Genomic DNA, 18891 nt, shown 5'->3' with positions numbered 1-18891 from the left:
TTAATCAATCCAATTATAACTATTTCCAGTGAAGAAAATTCATACCATGGGAAGAAAGAAAAACTATACCATGGCATATACATGTAGTTTATCGTAGTTTACCTTCATCACATTCTGGCCTAGAGCAATCTAAATCTGTTATAGTAGTCATAATAAATGTTAATTAAATATTTAATAATTATATCTACCTTAGAATGCATGAGGGCCTTGATGATTCTCTCTCCATTCTTTGACATGCCACACCCTTTCTATGTCAGGGCACTTGCACAAGTTGCTCCCTAGGTCTCTCCCACCCTTCATGCAGCGAGCTCTTCCTCATCCTTTGGGTTGCAGTTGGAATAACCCCTCCCTGAGGGTGTTCCTAACCACCCCACCCAAAGGCTGTCCCTGCCATATTGCTGTCTGTCCCAGCCCCATATACGTTCTTTTTATAACATTTATCACAACTCGCACTTACGTACTTTATCTTCTGTTTACTTTTTTGTTTGTTTATTTGCTTGTTTTGTCATCTCTTTGGATTGAATATGAGTGAAATGAGATCAGAGATCACATCTATGTTGTTTATAATCGAATCCAAAATGCCTGGCACATAGTGGATACTCAGTAAATTTTTTTTAGTGGTTGAATGAATATATAAACAAATTCAATTTTTGTTCTTTTGTACAATAACCACTACATCATCTATTTATTTTGAAATGTAATTCATCTAATAACTATCATTGAGTTGTACTTGTTGCACAGTAATGGGCTATTCGGTGCCCACTAAATGTTAGTTCTTAGCATCATCATCATGATTTGTCAGTAGTATTTTCCATAAGGGATGCAAATATACATCAGATCAAGATCATGCCTTTCAGGGTCTTAAAGACTAATACTGAATGTGCTAGTACCACCATGTCCAGTAATTACTCTAATACAAGGTAGAAAGTGATGCTTCACGAGAAATAAAGGTAAAGAGCTACATAAGTTACAAAGATAGAAATATTATTTTTAACTAGAAGAATTAAAATATATTTGAAAGAAAATTATCTAAGTTCTATTATGAGATTGGACCATGATGGTTATTCTAGAGACAGCACCTGCTAAGAAAGCATTGGATTCATGAGGAGACTTAGTTTCTGGTGCTGTACTGGATATGCCATCAGTGAGCTCTGTGATCTCAGGTAATGCACCTATGTTCACTGGGTGTCAGCTTTCTCGTCTATATAATAAGGGAGTTGGGCCATGTCTAATAATCTAAATCTAACATTCTGCAACTGTGAGGTTACCAATAACTTTCACACATAATTTTTATAAGACTTTTTCATTTTCTCATGATGGTTTTTGTAAGGCTCAAGCAAAGCAGTGAGTGTGAAAGTACTTTGTAATCTACAAGACATTGTGCAGGAGTAAAGCATTATTATTTCATCCAGGAGTGACATGTGAAAAGGATTATGTTAAGAGATACTGAAGGGTATCAACTACAAAAGGCCTATGTACTTATATGTGGCTGGTCGCTTCTTGGGAATTGGTTTTCTTGATGGGGGATGTACAGGAAAGCAATCCTGGAGAACACAACAGTAAGCTTGGAAATTAATAATAACGTCTTTCACATCAGGATCCAGGTTCCCAGAAATGAGCTGACTCTGATGAAGGTCATTTCTTCCTGACACTGAAAGTGAAGTAAAAGTGGGTTAAATGAACATAGTGACCAAAGTGCTTGAATGTAAATAAAATTATGGCATTTTGGAAAATGTTCTTTAGGTAGTAACTTGAGTTATAATTCATATGTATGAAAGAGGTATTGAGAAATTCTGATAATGTATGTATTATAAAGACATACACGGTCAAAATATCTTGATAAAGATGAATGCTTTAGAATTTAATTAAAACTTATTCTTAAATATTTTAATTTTCCAAATAATTAAATCATAAAAATGGAAACAAAATATATGCCAGCTTCCATTGTATTCATTTTCTCTAAGCCCATGAAATAAAACTGTCAATGTGTAAGCATGCTGGTGTCACCTTCAATATAAAATGAAACTTCTTAATTCAACTCAAAACCTTTTCAAGAATAAATTTTGTCTCCAGTTTTTCCATTCAGCAAACATTTATTGGATCCTGTATATATTAAGCACTGCACAACACATTTGCTTATTAAGCAATTTTTCTCATCTTTTAGACAAACCATTAGATAAAATATCTTTTCTGCCTAATGACACATACCCAAGTAATATAGAGTACTAGTGTTTGCTTCAAGGTGCCAGTCTCCATTCTTGCTAGTATTCCAATTCAATGGATTTGAGGAACCATTCCTCATATCAATAATATTAAACATATCAGGATTTTGAGTGAAGTTATGTGATATAATTACATAGTCTTCTTCCTATAAAAGTTTATAGAAAAATGTGACTTGTATGTTAATATTCTTCATATAACACATTAATTTTAATGACATATAATTAGCCCCTATATTATGTTAATTAAGATTTAAAAGATTTGGATTCCTCAGGGATCTAGAACTAGAAATACCATTTGACCCAGCCATCCCATTACTGGGTATATACCCAAAGGACTATAAATCATGCTGCTATAAAGACACATGCACACGTATGTTTATTGCGGCACTATTCACAATAGCAAAGACTTGGAACCAACCCAAATGTCCAACAACGATAGACTGGATTAAGAAAATGTGGCACATATACACCATGGAATACTATGCAGCCATAAAAAATGATGAGTTCATGTCCTTTGTAGGGACATGGATGAAACTGGAAACCATCATTCTCAGTAAACTATCGCAAGGACAAAAAACCAAACACCGCGTGTTCTCACTCACAGGTGGGAACTGAACAATGAGAACTCATGGACACAGGAAGGGGAACATCACACTCTGGGGACTGTTGTGGGGTGGGGGTAGGGGGGAGGGACAGCATTAGGAGATATACCTAATGCTAAATGACGAGTTAATGGGTGCAGCAAACCAATATGGCACATGGATACATATGTAACAAACCTGCACATTGTGCACATGTACCCTAAAACATAAAGTATAATAATAAAATTTTAAAAAGACAAGTTAAAAAAAAGATTTAAAAGTTTTGGCTTTAGTTTGTTTTTTTGTCTTGAATTTCTATTTTGTTTATTAACATTTTACATGTCTATGACAATAATGCTAGTTCTGTCACTAAGGCAATGAAAGGATCTCTCTCTCTCTCATGTGTGTGTGTATGTATATATAAATACATATATATTAAGTATACACATGTAGAGTATATATATATGCACATACACACATATATATGTGATGTGTGTATGTGTGTATATATGCATATATTTAGAAAATATTTTATTTTAAAAATTGATAGATAAAATTGTAGACAATATTTTATTTCTATAATGTTTAAAAATATTTAAAACAATGCTGCACAAATGTGTGGTATAAGCGGAAGAACATGTATAAGATGGAAAACATCCAATTCAGGATACTGGCTACCATTAGAGGTGGAGAATGAGGAATAAGATGAGAGGAAATAATACAGAAGGCTTCCACTTTATCTACCATATTTTACTTTTTTATGAATTAGAAAGTAAATATTCACAGAATGTTAGATTTAGATAGAGTTAGGTAGTGGCTTTTTTTTTTTTTTTTTTTTTTTTTTGAGATGGAGTCGCCCTCTGTCACCCAGGCTGGAGTACAGGGGCGATCTTGGTTCACTGCAACCTCTGCCTCTTGGGTTCAAGCAATTCTCCTGCCCCAGTCTCCCCAAGTATCTGGGACTACAGGTGCCCACCCCCACACCCGGCTAATTTTTTTTTTTTTGTATTTTTAATAGAGACGAGGTTTCACCATGTTGGCCAGGCTGGTCTCAAACTCTTGACCTCAGGTATGTTTGATATATTTCATGATATAAAAAATAAAGTCCTTAACTGCTGGTCCCTGAGATATCATAAACTCTCAGTAATGGTAAGTTATTATCATGGTAATAATGACAGGGGAATAAGCTTAGTACTACAGCAATGTGGCAGAAAGATTGCTTACTTCTGATTCTCAAATGAAATTTTTTTGGCTTACTTCTTAGATTCAGAGTGGTTCATAAAGAATGTGCAGGATTTCAATAGCTCAATTTGTGATAAAAAGTCCCTGTGGCCTGACCATGTGTGTGAGTAAGTATGAGGATGGAAGCTGTGTTTGGGTAATACGCAATTATAATCATTAGAAGATAAATATTTTTACCTTAAATCCATAGAAAGTTGATGTATATGAAATGTTGGTTATGTGATCCACGCCTTTAAAATACCAGTTAATGTGATTTGCATTTGGAATCAGAGCCATCCATCCAGACATATGAGTCAGTCGTTTCTTCTGAAATGGAATAATGCTTGTGCCTATAGGAGAACATAGAACAAGCAAATAATAGTAATCTCTACCTCTAATAAACTCCTCCTTTTGTAAACAAGTGCAAATGCTAGTTTAGTTTGGTTGGTTTAGCAAATGTTGGTTTAGCAAATATTGGTTTAGTCTATGAAAGTCTTTAAAAAGATTAATATGGCATTTCATTACTTATGTTCTAAATGTCTTCGTTTGACTGAAGAACTGAAATGATTAATATTACATTCAACTGGATAGTAAAATGCTTTCAAACCTGGAATTTTGAATTGAGATGGAGTCTTTTTATTCCTTAGGGAAAGATACACTTGAAACATCGTGAAATTACAACTGCAAAAATGAAAGTGCCTAAATATATTAATATAATTATTTAAAGGTCATTGATCTAAACATAATTTCATTTTTATTCTTTAAGAACTTAGTTATTCTGAATCCTTGATGTATAAAAACATAAGCTCTGATTCTTTATTAGAGTTTCCTATATCTGTTGAGCTAATTAAAATCTGTACAACACATGTTAATTTTTACTAGTAAATAATTTTGTTTGACTTTAATGGTGTTTTGATTTAGAGTTCTTAAAGAACAAGGCTACAACTAGACCTATAACTTAACACTGATTAAGATATATACATTTTAGGAATACAAACCTTGAACCTGAACTACCTGTTATAGGAAAAACTATATAATTTAGTAATGCTTTGGTCACAAGAGAGTGCCTGATAACTTTAATAGAAGATTTGAAAAGTTCTCTTACAATATAAAGGAAAGGTCTTTCATTAATTTCCTCTATTTTTCTCCCCCTTCCTTTACTTTTCATCTCAGATGGGATTTTATATTAAATTAACAACCTCTTATTTTAAAAATTTAGGAGGAAGAAGCTAGAAGCAAGATTATAAATTAATTTGTCTAAAATAAGGCCCAACAAAATTCCAATGCCATGAGAGAACAAATTCATGAATTTCTATGCTTTATGAGTTAGTATTAATTTTAAAAGATTTGTGACCAGAGACACCAAAAACTTTCACTACCAGAAAATCCTGTAAAGTACGAAAAGAACTGTGACTAGCTGGATTATTGTTCAGCAAACATCCACTCCTCTCTTCTCCTTGAGGGCAAAGTAGACTTCCCTGCTTCATTGATCTTGGCCAATGGGACATTAGTGGAACTGACACTAGTAAATGCTTGAAAAGTGCTTGCTCAGTGAGGCTTGACTTCTTAAGCCTCTATCTTCACAAAGAGAAGAGCCTCCCCCAGGTAACTGCTCTCCCTTTGCCTGACACCTGGAACGAGTACACGTGGAGTTACCTGAGCTCAGCCCTTGGCGAGAAGCAAAGCCTTATATTGAAGCACAGCCTTCCAGCAGAGCCCAGCCTAGATCAATCAACCTAGCCCCTGGATGCCTAAGAATAAATGATTGTAGGCTTAAGCTATTGAGTTTTGAGATAGTCTGTTGTGAAGCAATGGTTAACATAGAAGAGCTGATTAAAATCATCCAAAACCTCTAGAATTTGCTCCTGGACTTGCAGAACTCAATTCCACTGAATTGAGTTCTTTTCTTTCTTTTTCTTTTCTTTTTTCTTTTCTTTTTTTTTTTTTCTTGAGATGGAGTCTCTATCTGTCACCCAGGCTGGAGTCCAGTGGTATGATCTCAGCTCACTGCAAACTCCGCCTCCTGGATTCAAGCAATTCTCCTGCCTCAACCTCCCGAGTAGCTGGGATTATAGGCATGTGCCAACACACCTGGCTAATTTTTCTGGTAGTTTTAGTAGAGACAGGGTTTCACCATGTTGGCCAGGCTGGTTTCGAACTCCTGACGTCAAGTGATCGGCCCACCTTTGCCTCCCAAAGGGCTAGGATTACAGGTATAAGCCACCACACCCAGCCTCCAGTGAAGTTTTCTGATGCTTGGGATTGCATTTTAACCTGTCATTTCTTAATAATTCAGTTTCATAAGTGAAACAAATTTCCATTTTTCTAAGTTGTGTTTTTCCTAATTTTTTAAGCTGCACTCATTTCAAGTATGTTGGTTTTAAGTGTCTTGGACTGAAATATAAACTCCTTCAAGTTGATATTTTCTAAAAATAGGATCATTAAGAGTTAGTGTCTCAAATTAATTTGCCATCTGGTATAACTTTATACATATATTTACATAAAGATATACCATCATGCATGAGATGCTTTGATAAAGATATACAAGGACATATGTAAAATTATAGCAAACCCTTACTTCCTACAAATCTAGTATACTTTTTAAACTTTTGTTTCACTCAGCATACATATACAATCGGGACAAGTTATCTTTTCCTGTTTTTAATTTTTAGAAGTAAATAATTTTATTTGACTTTAATGGAGATCAAAGTAGGCAAATGTACTTTACTATACAGTTGATTTTTTTTTCACACACACAAGTAAAATGCCTAGCATAGTGTTTTCTCTAATTTGCAATCTGGTCTGAGTATTGCAACTAATTCCATTTAATTCAACACTTGCTGAGTAGTTACTCTTTGCAATGTTCTGTATTGAGCCTTGTGGCATCAGAAAGATAAGTTTGTAGATCTTGCCCTCTAGGTATTCACAGTTTACTAACTCAATAAAAAATCTTAATTCTTGAAGGGAATAGACCAAAGAGCGCAGAGAAACTTGACAAGAAAGCTATAATGTTATAAATTCAGAAATACCAGATTCCCTGAATCAAAAAACCAGAAAATAAACAAATAAGCAAACAAAAGCTCCTTTCTAAAATCCTCACCACCACTAAAAATAACCACAAAAAGAAAGCTTAGAGATTTGAAAGCTTAGATATTTGAATATTAGTGCTTAAAAATTAATAGTTAAAGGAATATATACTTTTTTTTTTTTTTACATTTAACCTAATTTTATTCATGCTTGCCTTGGGATGGGGAATAGATCATTCAGTAAAAACATACAGTAAAAAGAAAATGTCTTATCATGTACAACTTTTAAACTACAATAATGACGTACCTTAATTACTTCCATGCACACAAGTCTAACATTCTTTTTTTAAAAAAAATAAACACAATTAAGTCTTCTAGGAGCATTTTATAATGAAGTAATTCCTAATCAATTTTTCTTTGTAGATCAAGCACCTCCAAAATACAAATTCCTATACACAGTGAGCACGTTACTTAAAATGAACACTTAAGTAAATTAAGTGTGTGGACAGCCTTAGGATAAGCTAACATTATAGATTCAGCTAGGTAGGCAACACACCATAGTGCCAAATGGAAAAAGTGTATTTGCAAATAAATTTTAAAAACTACGTTAATTTTTATTTTTTTATATATATTTTTTTCTTTTTTAGGATTTTTTTTTTATTATTATACTTTAGGTTTTAGTGTACATGTGCACAATGTGCAGGTTTGTTACATATGTATCCATGTGCCATGTTGTTTTGCTGCACCCATTAACTCGTCATTTAGCATTAGGTATATCTCTTAATGCTGTCTTTTCCCCCTCCCCCCACCCCACAACAGTCCCCGGAGTGTGATGTTCCCCTTCCTGTGTCAACGAGTTCTCATTGTTCAATTCCCACCTATGAGTGAGAACATGTGGTGCTTGGTTTTTTGTCCTTGTGATAGTTTACTGAGAATGATGTTTTCCAGTTTCATCCATGTCCCTACAAAGGACATGAACTCATCATTTTTATGGCTGCATAGTATTCCATGGTGTATATGTGCCACATTTTCTTAATCCAGTCTATTGTTGTTGTACATTTGGGTTGGTTTCAAGTCTTTGCTATTGTGAATAGTGCCGCAATAAACATACGTGTGCATGTGTCTTTATAGCAGCATGATTTATAGTCAAATTGACCACATAGTTGGAAGTAAAGCTCTCCTCAGCAAATGTAAAAGAACAGAAATTATAACAAACTGTCTCTCAGACCACAGTGCAATCAAACTAGAACTCAGGATTAAGAAACTCACTCAAAACTGCTCAACTACATGGAAACTGAACAACCTGCTCCTGAATGACTATTGGGTACATAATGAAATGAAGGCAGAAATAAAGATGTTCTTTGAAACCAATGAGAACAAAGACACAACATAACAGAATCTCTGTGACACATTCAAAGCAGTGTGTAGTGGGAAATTTATAGCACTAAATGCCCACAAGAGAAAGCAGGAAAGATCCAAAATTGACACCCTAACATCACAATTAAAAGAACTAGAAAAGCAAGAGCAAACACATTCAAAAGCTAGCAGAAGGCTAGAAATAACTAAAATCAGAGCAGAACTGAAGGAAATAGAGACACAAAAAACCCTTCAAAAAATTAATGAATCCAGGAGCTGGTTTTTTGAAAAGATCAATAAAATTGATAGACCGCTAGCAAGACTAATAAAGAAGAAAAGAGAGAAGAATCAAATAGATGCAATGAAAAATGAAAAAGGGGATATCACCACCGATCCCACAGAAATACAATCTACCATCAGAGAATACTACAAACACCTCTATGCAAATAAACTAGAAAATCTAGAAGAAATGGATAAATTCCTCGACAAATACACCCTCCCAAGACTAAACCAGGAAGAAGTTGAATCTCTGAATAGACCAATAACAGGCTCTGAAATTGTGGCAATAATCAATAGCTTACCAACCAAAAAGAGTCCAGGACCTGATGGATTCACAGCTGAATTCTACCAGAGGTACAAGGAGGAACTGGTACCATTCCTTCTGAAACTATTCCAATCGATAGAAAAAGAGGGAATCCTCCCTAACACATTTTATGAGGCCAGCATTGTCCTGATACCAAAGCCTGGCAGAGACATAACCAAAAAAGAGAATTTCAGACCAATATCCTTGATGAACATTGATGCAAAAATCCTCAATAAAATACTGGCAAACCGAATCCAGCAGCACATCAAAAAGCTTATCCACCATAATCAAGTGGGCTTCATCCCTGGGATGCAAGGCTGGTTCAACATATGCAAATCAATAAATGTAATCCAGCATATAAACAGAACCAAAGACAAAAACCACATGATTATCTCAACAGATGCAGAAAAGGCCTTTGACAAAATTCAACAACGCTTCATGCTAAAAACTCTCAATAAATTAGGTATTGATGGGACGTATCTCAAAATAATAAGAGCTATCTATGACAAACCCACAGCCAATATCATACTGAATGGGAAAAAACTGGAAGCATTCCCTTTGAAAACTGGCACAAGACAGGGATGCCCTCTCTCACCACTCCTATTCAATATAGTGCTGGAAGTTCTGGCCAGGGCAATCAGGCAGGAGAAGGAAATAAAGGGTATTCAATTAGGAAAAGAGGAAGTCAAATTGTCCCTGTTTGCAGATGACATGATTGTATATCTAGAAAACCCCATTGTCTCAGCCCAAAATCTCCTTAAGCTGATTAGCAACTTCAGCAAAGTCTCAGGATACAAAATCAATGTACAAAAATCACAAGCATTCTTGTACACCAATCACAGACAAACAGAGAGCCAAATCATGAGTGAACTCCCATTCACAATTGCTTCAAAGAGAATAAAATACCTAGGAATCCAACTTACAAGGGATGTGAAAGACCTCTTCAAGGAGAACTACAAACCACTGCTCAATGAAATAAAAGAGGATACAAACAAATGGAAGAGCATTCCATGCTCATGGGTTGGAAGAATCAATATCGTGAAAATGGCCATACTGCCCAAGGTAATTTATAGATTCAATGCCATCCCCATCAAGTTACCAATGACTTTCTTCACAGAATTGGACAAAACTACTTTAAAGTTCATATGGAACCAAAAAAGAGACTGCATCGCCATTCAATCCTAAGCCAAAAGAACAAAGCTGGAGGCATCATGCTACCTGACTTCAAACTATACTACAAGGCTACAGTAACCAAAACAGCATGGTACTGGCACCACAACAGAGACATAGATCAATGGAACAGAACAGAGCCCTCAGAAATAATGCCGCATATCTACAACTATCTGATCTTTGACAAACCTGACAAAAACAAGCAATGGTGAAAGGATTCCCTGTTTAATAAATGGTGCTGGGAAAACTGGCTAGCCATATGTAGAAAGCTGAAACTGGATCCCTTCCTTACACCTTATACAAAGTTAATTTTTATAATTAAATACAGAAGATATACTGATTTGCTAGAATAAATAAGATGTGATGTATTAACACTTCACTATAAAGGATGCATACCAGAACATTTATAAACAGTGAATGAGTTTTATTAAGAATAGTTTATAACAATAAACGCTGGCTAAATAGAAGTGCATTTTGTGAAGCACTATGGGTGGTATATGTTTTGCCACATACTCTTGTTACCTTGAGGTAGATAACACATGTTTACCAAATTCGGCATTCATTTTCAGTTGCTGCTGGTATCATGTGTTTTAAGAAATGTGTACAGTATGAAAAACTTGAAAATACTCATGAATGAAAAATGTCTTAGGAAAAAAATAGCTATTTTCATGCAATTATGTATAGTCTCACTGTGTAAATTTCAAGGCAAGGTTTGTTTCCTGTAAAACAGATCATTGTTCTATGAGAGAATGTTCTTTACTTGTCTTTGTGCATTTCTTTTCTCCTCCTGCGTTACACTGTTTTGCTCTAGTCTTTATTTTTATGTGCAAATGACATGCCAGTTAAAATGAAAACAATCTCACATGTAGAAAAAGAAAGTCTGGACTTTAAAAAACAAGAACTCATAAAACCCTTACTAAATGACACCATCTGATTCAAGTAAAAAATAAACACTAGTAATACAAAAAGACAAAACACATTTCATGAAGAATACAAAGATAAATGTCTGCTGAGTGTTTTAGTTTAGATGTTTCAGATGCTGCTGTATGTTTGATGAGGAATTTGAGGAGAAGATTTCATAGCAGAAGGTGTTAATGTGGCCTGTATTGACTTAAGTGGTGACCCAACTGGACTGTGAAACTGGGATGCCTATGGACTCCAGCTGCTTGTTAAAGAGGAACTCCCCACTGTTGTTCAGGAATCCTTCCTCATTTCTCTCTCCCCAAGCTTCCCATCCTCTACTGGTTCAGTTTCTAGCATTTCAGGATCTTCTTTCCTACTAAAGAACTTGTCCAAGTAACTAGTTTAAGTGTTTTCCTTTTCACCTTGTTCATCCTTCCTTACCTCACAAAACTGATTTATGAAAAAAACAGTCCTCCCTACCACTCAGAAACTGGCTGTCCCAAGAAGATTGGTACAAGGCTTCTAATTGAACCAGATTTGCCATTCCTTTTTCCTGTTTTTCTTGGCTTACTGGCTTTGATATCAAACTTTTCAATTCTAGTTGGGACACTGAGCTATTCAAGTCATTTAATTTATCAACAACATCAGTAGGCTCATGCTGGGAACTAAGCTGAATAGTTCCTGCAATAAAGAAATCAAAATCAAATCCCTGCTTCTTTTCCCTTTCTTTTCCAGCCAGTTGCTGTGATGCTTCCTCTAGCGCTATCTGGGCTTTAACCAATCCGTTCCTTTCTCATTTTGATTTGCCTTTCTTATCAGATTTTTCTTTGCGTTGTTCTTTCCAATTGGAAAGATCTATGGTAAGCTTGGGTTCATAGTAATGGTTAACTTCACTCTCTCTCCAAACTAAGTTATCTAAATATGATGATGACGACCTCGTTTTGCAGTTACAAGTATGGCTACACTCCAGATTACAGTATTTGTTTTCATGATGATCTGAGTATTGCCAACAAGGCTCAGTAGAGTAATTGGTATCAAAAGCAGGATCCTCCAGATACTTTTCCCGATCTCCATCCAAATATTTTCGGGGATCAACTTGTAAGGAATATATACTTTATTATGTTGTATATTTTAAATAATTTACTTAGGAAGGTTGCACATCTCTGTGTTTCTGTAAAAGTGTATCTTAAATCATGTTTTAATAAAGTACTAATGTTCAGTTTACTCACAGGTATGCCATAAAGTATGTAAAAGGATGATTAAATAAGAAACTATTCTATGATACAGTAATGGGAAATACTAAAATATCACTTTGTTACATAAAATAATTTCATTTGCTTCTGATGTTTTGGTTACCTTTTGTTTCAGTTTTTATTTGGAAGACACATTCATAGATATTTTGTTTAAAATATTTTATTGTACCACATACTTTAAAAGTTTAAGTAACATCATTCCATTCTGGACATCTATTTATCAGAAGAAAAACAATGGTTTCTGGGTTTATATTATTAAGACACTGTGACAGTTGGTATAGTTATTACTCAGATAGCAGGTACATGACCCTTTTAATTCACAGGGGAAAAAAAACACTAGAAAAAATGTTTTAAAATTAAATGTAGTAACTTATATAATCATAATGAATGATGGAAGTGGCGCTGCACACTTATGTTTTCTCCTGTAGATCCACTTTTCACCCTTCTCTACCCCGTTCCTTTGCCTTCTAGCTTCTGGTTGGGTTTGGACAGTAAGAAGCACAATAAAGAGAAGAGAGGGAAGGAGAAAGGTGAAAGAGAGGTATTTATTGCCCTGATTCTCACTCTTAGGGAATGTAGGGGGATCTTGGTGGGCTCTTGTATCTCTCAACCAAGGGGCACAGCTTCTTTCAAGCAGCCTTCTTCATATAGCTCTGTCTCTGGGTCCATGTAACTGTTCCTTCCCTTCATCTTTTCAGGGCCAGTAATGGTAATAGTATTTTTCCCTTACTAGCCCTTTCAAGAGTTCTATGGTGGCTGTTCTCTCAATGCCAGAAATGCTGGTAGGGGATGGTGCCATGGGATTGGGTTTTTTGATCCCAGTAGGAATAATGGAATGTAAAAGTGGCAGGAGTCAGTGCTTAACCATTAGATATAAAGGTAGGTTTAATTAGCACGACAGTCACTGGTCAGAGGAATCAGAGTGTTCTGACCTGCAGGAATCTGTGATAGCTGATTGATTGATCTTGAGATTCCAAAGATTAAATAGATGAGTAGCATATTAAGGTGATATTTGGTGTGCATATAGGAAGAAAACTAATAGAGGTCCTAGATGACAGAAGTCTAACTCTAATTACCTAGGTAGAAATTCACTGCTTCTTACCTATTTTCTAGATCCAAGCCAATTCACAGACCAAAAGCCCCACCACTGAGTGATAGAGATATGTGGCCAATTATACTAAGGAAAGAAAAATAACCAGACCTTCCATATTATTAGATCCTGGCTCTAAACTGATGCTAATAATCTTCGAAGTCACCAGTGCCAACATGCTAACATGGCCCACCAGCTAGAATGGGAGCTTATCAAGGGCAAGTGATGGATGAGTCTTCACTTAGTCTCACAGTGAGACCAGTAGGGTCATGGGTACGTATTATGGTTATTTCTCCAGTTCCAGAATGTACAGTGGAAACAGACATATAAAATCTGATTTGAGTATTTGCAATATGGTCCAAGTATTGCAACTAATTCCATTTAATTCAACACTTGCCGATTACTTACTATTTACAATGTTCTGTGATGAGTCTTATGGTGTCAGAAAGGTAAGTTTGTAGATATTACCCTCTAGGTATTCACAGTTTAGTAACTAAATAAAAAATCTTAATTCTTTTTTTTTTTTTTTTTGAGACGGAGTCTCGCTCTGTCGCCCAGGCTGGAGTGCAGTGGTGCAATCTCGGCTCACTGCAAGCTCTGCCTCCCGGGTTCACGCCATTCTTCTGCCTCAGCCTCTCCGAGTAGCTGGGACTACAGGTGCCCGCCACCACACCCGGCTAATTTTTTTTTTTTTTGTATTTTTAGTAGAGACAGGGTTTCACCGTGGTCTCAATCTCCTGACCTCGTAATCTGCCCGCCTCGGCCTCCCAAAGTGCTGGGATTACAAGCGTGAGCCACCGCGCCTGGCCAAAAAATCTTAATTCTTAAAGGGCACAGAGAGACTTGACAAGAAAGCTATTAGGTCATAAATGTAGAAATACCTGCCTTCCTGAATCATATATAAAATCTAAAAGACTGGCTCCATTTGAAATAAGGGCGGAAGTTGAAATTCTTCTAAGAAATATCTTTTTTTTTTTATTATTATACTTTAGGTTTTAGGGTACATGTGCACAATGTGCAGGTTTGTTACATATGTATCCATGTGCCATGTATCTTAATAAGAGAAGCTAACAACGTGGAGTGTAATAACAAAATTCCAGCATGTCCTGATGGATTTGACATAAGTAATTTTAGCAGCTGTCATGGGGCTGCTAAACACTTTCAAATCTTAATTGGTTTATATTGAGATACGTGGTTTAAAATTTTTAAATGGCAAGTCTCTACTTTGTAAATATCATTCAATGGGGGAAATTCAACAATATTGATAGCATTTTAAAGTAACATGAAAGTATTTGCAATACTGACGAGAAATGGTAAATACTGACACTGTAAGAGAAAAAATAAGTGCACTTGGATTCTGTTATTAAACTCTTTTTCTATACTTATGATTCCATATTATGTGTTTAGACCTTGATGATTACAGTTTTCCATATTGCTGTCAAGAAGCTGCATCATTTAGGTTTACCCAGAAAATGTAAAAAAAATTTTGACGATGATATAAAGATTTTGTTTAGCAAATCTTTGATTCATCAATGCTCTTTCCATTTTTCAGAATCTGCAATCCCTCAGAGCAGTGTATATTGTGAGAGTGGATTCATTATAAATAGATATTTTAATAATTTCTAGAGAGATGATGGATGGAATGATAAAGAGAGATACAGATCTGAGCCAGTCAGGGTAGGTTAGGTCAGGTAGAGTGAGACTAGGCAGACTTAATAACTGGAAGAATTCCCACACTGGTTCCCCAACTAATGGAGTGGGGTCAAATATAGTAGGAGGAACTATGTGGATACTCTATACTCTAGGAACCATGTTCGCCACCTCCTTAATCAAATAAAAGCAAGTTTAAATCCTTGAGTTGGAGCTGGGGGGTGGCGGGGGGCGGGGCAGGGGCTGAATGCAGAGATTAGTGCCATGATTGAAGATTTAAGAAACATGAGATTCAGGATTTTCACCCCATCCCCATTTATTTAGCTTGCTTGTTTGGCTGGTGCAAATGCCAGATGGATTATGAACAATGACAGTAAATTAATGCAACATAATCAGGTAATGATGTCAAGCATATTTGGTGTTTCAGGTATTGTACTTTTACCGGAACAAATCAGTAAATCCACAATCCCTGGCACCTGGTAGACAGCTATTAACCTAGTAAATGCTCCCCCATCCCATCTCAATCAGCAAGGACAATCAAAAACATTTGCTTTGAGTGGCAGCAACACTGGTACATTTTTACTTGCTCCAAGGGCTATGCCAACGTTCCCTCCCTCTGTCATAATCTTGTCTGGAGGTTTCTTGATCAGCAGAATATTTTGCTAGCCTCTGCATTTATAAAATGCTTCTCAAACACCTCCTTTGAGAGTATTATTTGTTTCCTGCTTGGACTCTAATATAAATATTATACTTTTTGCAATGTTTGAACAACCAAGTAACAATGCAAGGAGATGATGACAAATGTTTAGGAAGATATATTTAAATTAGTTGTTTAAACTAATATATTCCACTTACCAAAAGAGTCTGAAAGAACCACATCCTTTTCAAGCAGAGATACTGGAGAAGGCTGGTTGAACGCTAGACGGTGAAAGCTGACTGAAGCATCACAGACTGATCCAGGGAACCCAATGCTCCACTCAGCTTCCTGAGTACAATGAGAAGGGTCTAGCAATGAGCTGTGTGGAATGACGGTATGTCCTTTGTGCCCTGGGAAACAAAAAAACAAAATATGTTTTTTATTTCACATTAAGAAACATAGAAAAGGTCTACAATATACAGAATTGTGACCCATAGTACCACTAATACAGTCTAAAGGTCTGGGTAATTTTTCGTTTGTTTGTTTGTTTGCCTGGAGCAAGAGGATCTCATACAGAAGCTTTGCAGTGGCTCTTTGGTCAGGAATGTTATTGTGGATTTAGCTGAAACACAGGGTCTGAAGCACCCATGAGAGTCAAAGTTGGAAATGGGAAGTGGGATGAGTAGCCTATTCAAGGACACGGAGGATTTAAATCCAGGTGTTATGACCATAAAGCCTTTACTCAAAACTGGTAGACTACCAATTAACATTAAAAACCTAAACTGAATTAAGTAAATCAATAAACATTACACAAAGCTTTATATATCAAAAGCATCCAAACATTCTCCCTCCTTAAAGTTACGATTATACTTGAAACAGAAGTTAACAACTCTGGTTGAAAACTCAACTTTTGCGTTTGAATTTTGAGATGAATTTTCTTTCACCATTCAGAGTCTTTCAAAAGTAAATCATTACTGTCTATAGGTTTACCTGTCGATTGACTCACAAAGTATGAGGCACATATCCTTGCTATCTTATTTAGACATATTTTTTATCATTTATAATTTGTAAAGATGCTAAATTCTAGAAATCATGAATATTTATGAAATATTGAAAATGTGACATACTCTGAACTTGAAATGCTAAAAAAATTTAACCTACAATGTGTATGGAATTTTGTTCTTTTGGTATTCTTTGAATAAATTACAAATTTAGGATTTAGATTGGAATAAAAGGGTTCACAGCAGGTTTGTGACTTATTTCTTCTCTTAAAAGTATTTTCACAAGGATAGATACAGTCTGTCTACATTGCTTTTGTAGATAAGCCTGCAATTTATATGTTTCTGGAGCATGACTGGCTGGAGAATTAGGATAGTGATGTAAGCAGTTTCTTATCTGTGCAATTAACTGAGTATAAAATGGAGGCATTCTAAAACTGAAATGGTTTCCTTTTGTGATCAATGTTTCCATGAATATTGCCCCAAATTTTCTGTTAATTTAAAATCAATGTGCCAATGCAGGAGAAAAAGGACATATTTGGAGGCTGCCTCTGACAGATTGGGGCTCTTCCAGAAAAGAATGTCTAATCTGTGCCTGGTGCTTGCCTCTATCATTTAAATTATTAGTAAAGTTTGCTATTGGGTAAGATCTGTAATGCAACTAAGTCTGCTTTAACAATTCAACTCTGTGCCAACACAAACATATTTCCAATGGATTTTTATCACAAATTGAAAAATAACATTACCTGTAAGTGAGCCATCAACATCAATCATTACCATTTCGTGTTCCCAGCGAAAGCCAGCCTTGTTTGTTGTGTGAGAATACTGGATGTCAACAAACTTTGCACTCCAACCCCCACATCTGTCATTACAAACTCCAGAGATGGATGTCACTCCCAAAGCTACACAGTTGGGACGGTCAAAGTTCATAAAGTGCACAGAAGAGACAGTCAAGCCTTCACTAAATGGGAGAACCAGGCCTTTTGCTGTGCAAAATGCAGACCCCATTCCTAGTTCATCGAGATGGCCAACTATTTTGGCATTTTTAATCACCGCTCCATTGGTTTCACCCCATCCTCCAACATAAGGAGCCAGGATCCTCTTAGTCTCAATTCCAGCCTCATGGTTATTCACCATCACAAAGTTATGGAACTGAAGGGCACCTCCATTGACCCATTCAGCTCCTTTTTGACAATTCCAAGTAGTAAGTGAGTTAAATATTGCAGGCACAGGCAACGTAGACGTACAAGATCCCGTTTGCATGGGGAAATATTCCTCAAAGATCCACATTCCAAACCAACCTTGAGAATGGACAGTATTGTTAAAAAATTCGCCAAGGGGAACTCTTTTTTGACAAATGTTTCTGTCATAGGATGGCCCATCAGGGTGGTTGTTCATACGGTACCAAAAGCCAAAGTGAGTGCCACCAGCAACAGCATTGTGTCGTATGGTATTGTTCGGGTTGGTGACCCAAAATGCAGCTGGGGTCACATCATCATTCAGAAGACTGGTACTTTGCTGTACAAATACTGCCAAGTTATACTGGAGGATACTGCCATGTTCAATACCATCTTCTATAAAAAATGCTCCTCCCTTAATATCATATATAATATTCCTCTCAACCAGAAGATGGTGTGTGTTATGAATAGTAACAGCTCTGTTATAGGCCTGGTGAATTGCACAGCCTCTTACATAAGATTTAAACTGTAAATCTCCAAGCAGGTGCCAATGTATTGGATATCGCCCCAACCGGAAAGCCTGGCCAGCATGGAATACCTGTTAAGCCCAGAAATCAGTTATTTAGTAATAGCTTACATGTTGAGCTCATATTTTCTTGTTTCAAAAAATATCTAATTTTATATTATTATTAATACATTTATTTCTTCCAAATTTTTCATGTTTATTATTTGAAAATGTTATTGAACCCCCAACCCACCATGTTTTATACAATGTATAACAGACCAAACTTATTACAAAATGAATGAAAGAATGTAAAAAGCCATCTTTGACTCTTCTGCTTTTTGCCTTGGTGTATTAGTAAACTTTTGTGTTTTAGAAAATAAAACATCTTGAAAGACTTCTTTTTCTCCTTTACTTTGCTTCTTATGTAATAATAAGAAACATTTCTTGAATGTTTTATGTGTGCCAGATGTTGTGCTCTTTTGCATGCATGATCCTAGTCTTTGCCATAATCCCCTAAA

At 35.9% G+C, this 18891-nt stretch overlaps 1 protein-coding gene and 1 long non-coding RNA gene across 6 annotated transcripts in view; one reads left to right on the top strand and one right to left on the bottom strand.

Annotated features, from left to right (window-relative positions):
- LOC131384286 (uncharacterized) overlaps positions 1-18770 on the top strand; it is a 41844-nt gene extending 23074 nt beyond the window's left edge. For 3 of the 5 annotated variants that reach the window (XR_009214975.1, XR_009214977.1, XR_009214973.1), the window contains 6 exons: positions 3822-3872; positions 4068-4152; positions 12787-12856; positions 13429-13678; positions 15945-16086; positions 17484-18770. This is a non-coding gene — a long non-coding RNA (uncharacterized LOC131384286). The remainder of the gene's footprint in view (positions 1-3821; positions 3873-4067; positions 4153-12786; positions 12857-13428; positions 13679-15944; positions 16087-17483) is intronic. The other 2 variants (XR_009214976.1, XR_009214974.1) reach the window with 2 other exon arrangements.
- Positions 1-18891, bottom strand: part of PKHD1L1 (PKHD1 like 1) — a 161310-nt gene that overhangs the window by 47320 nt on the left and 95099 nt on the right. The window contains exons 49-53 of the mRNA XM_032760273.2: positions 17437-18466; positions 15911-16102; positions 4223-4374; positions 2209-2368; positions 1480-1651 (exon numbers count right to left, since the gene is read on the bottom strand). Of these exons, the coding sequence (XP_032616164.1) occupies positions 1480-1651; positions 2209-2368; positions 4223-4374; positions 15911-16102; positions 17437-18466 (1706 nt within the window). The remainder of the gene's footprint in view (positions 1-1479; positions 1652-2208; positions 2369-4222; positions 4375-15910; positions 16103-17436; positions 18467-18891) is intronic.

The sequence above is a fragment of the Hylobates moloch genome, unplaced genomic scaffold, assembly GCF_009828535.3.
Source record: "Hylobates moloch isolate HMO894 unplaced genomic scaffold, HMol_V3 SCAFFOLD_9, whole genome shotgun sequence".
In the NCBI taxonomy this organism is placed as follows: domain Eukaryota; kingdom Metazoa; phylum Chordata; class Mammalia; order Primates; family Hylobatidae; genus Hylobates; species Hylobates moloch.
Note: the sequence above shows the minus strand (reverse complement) of the source record. Positions and strands in the feature narration are given on the sequence as shown.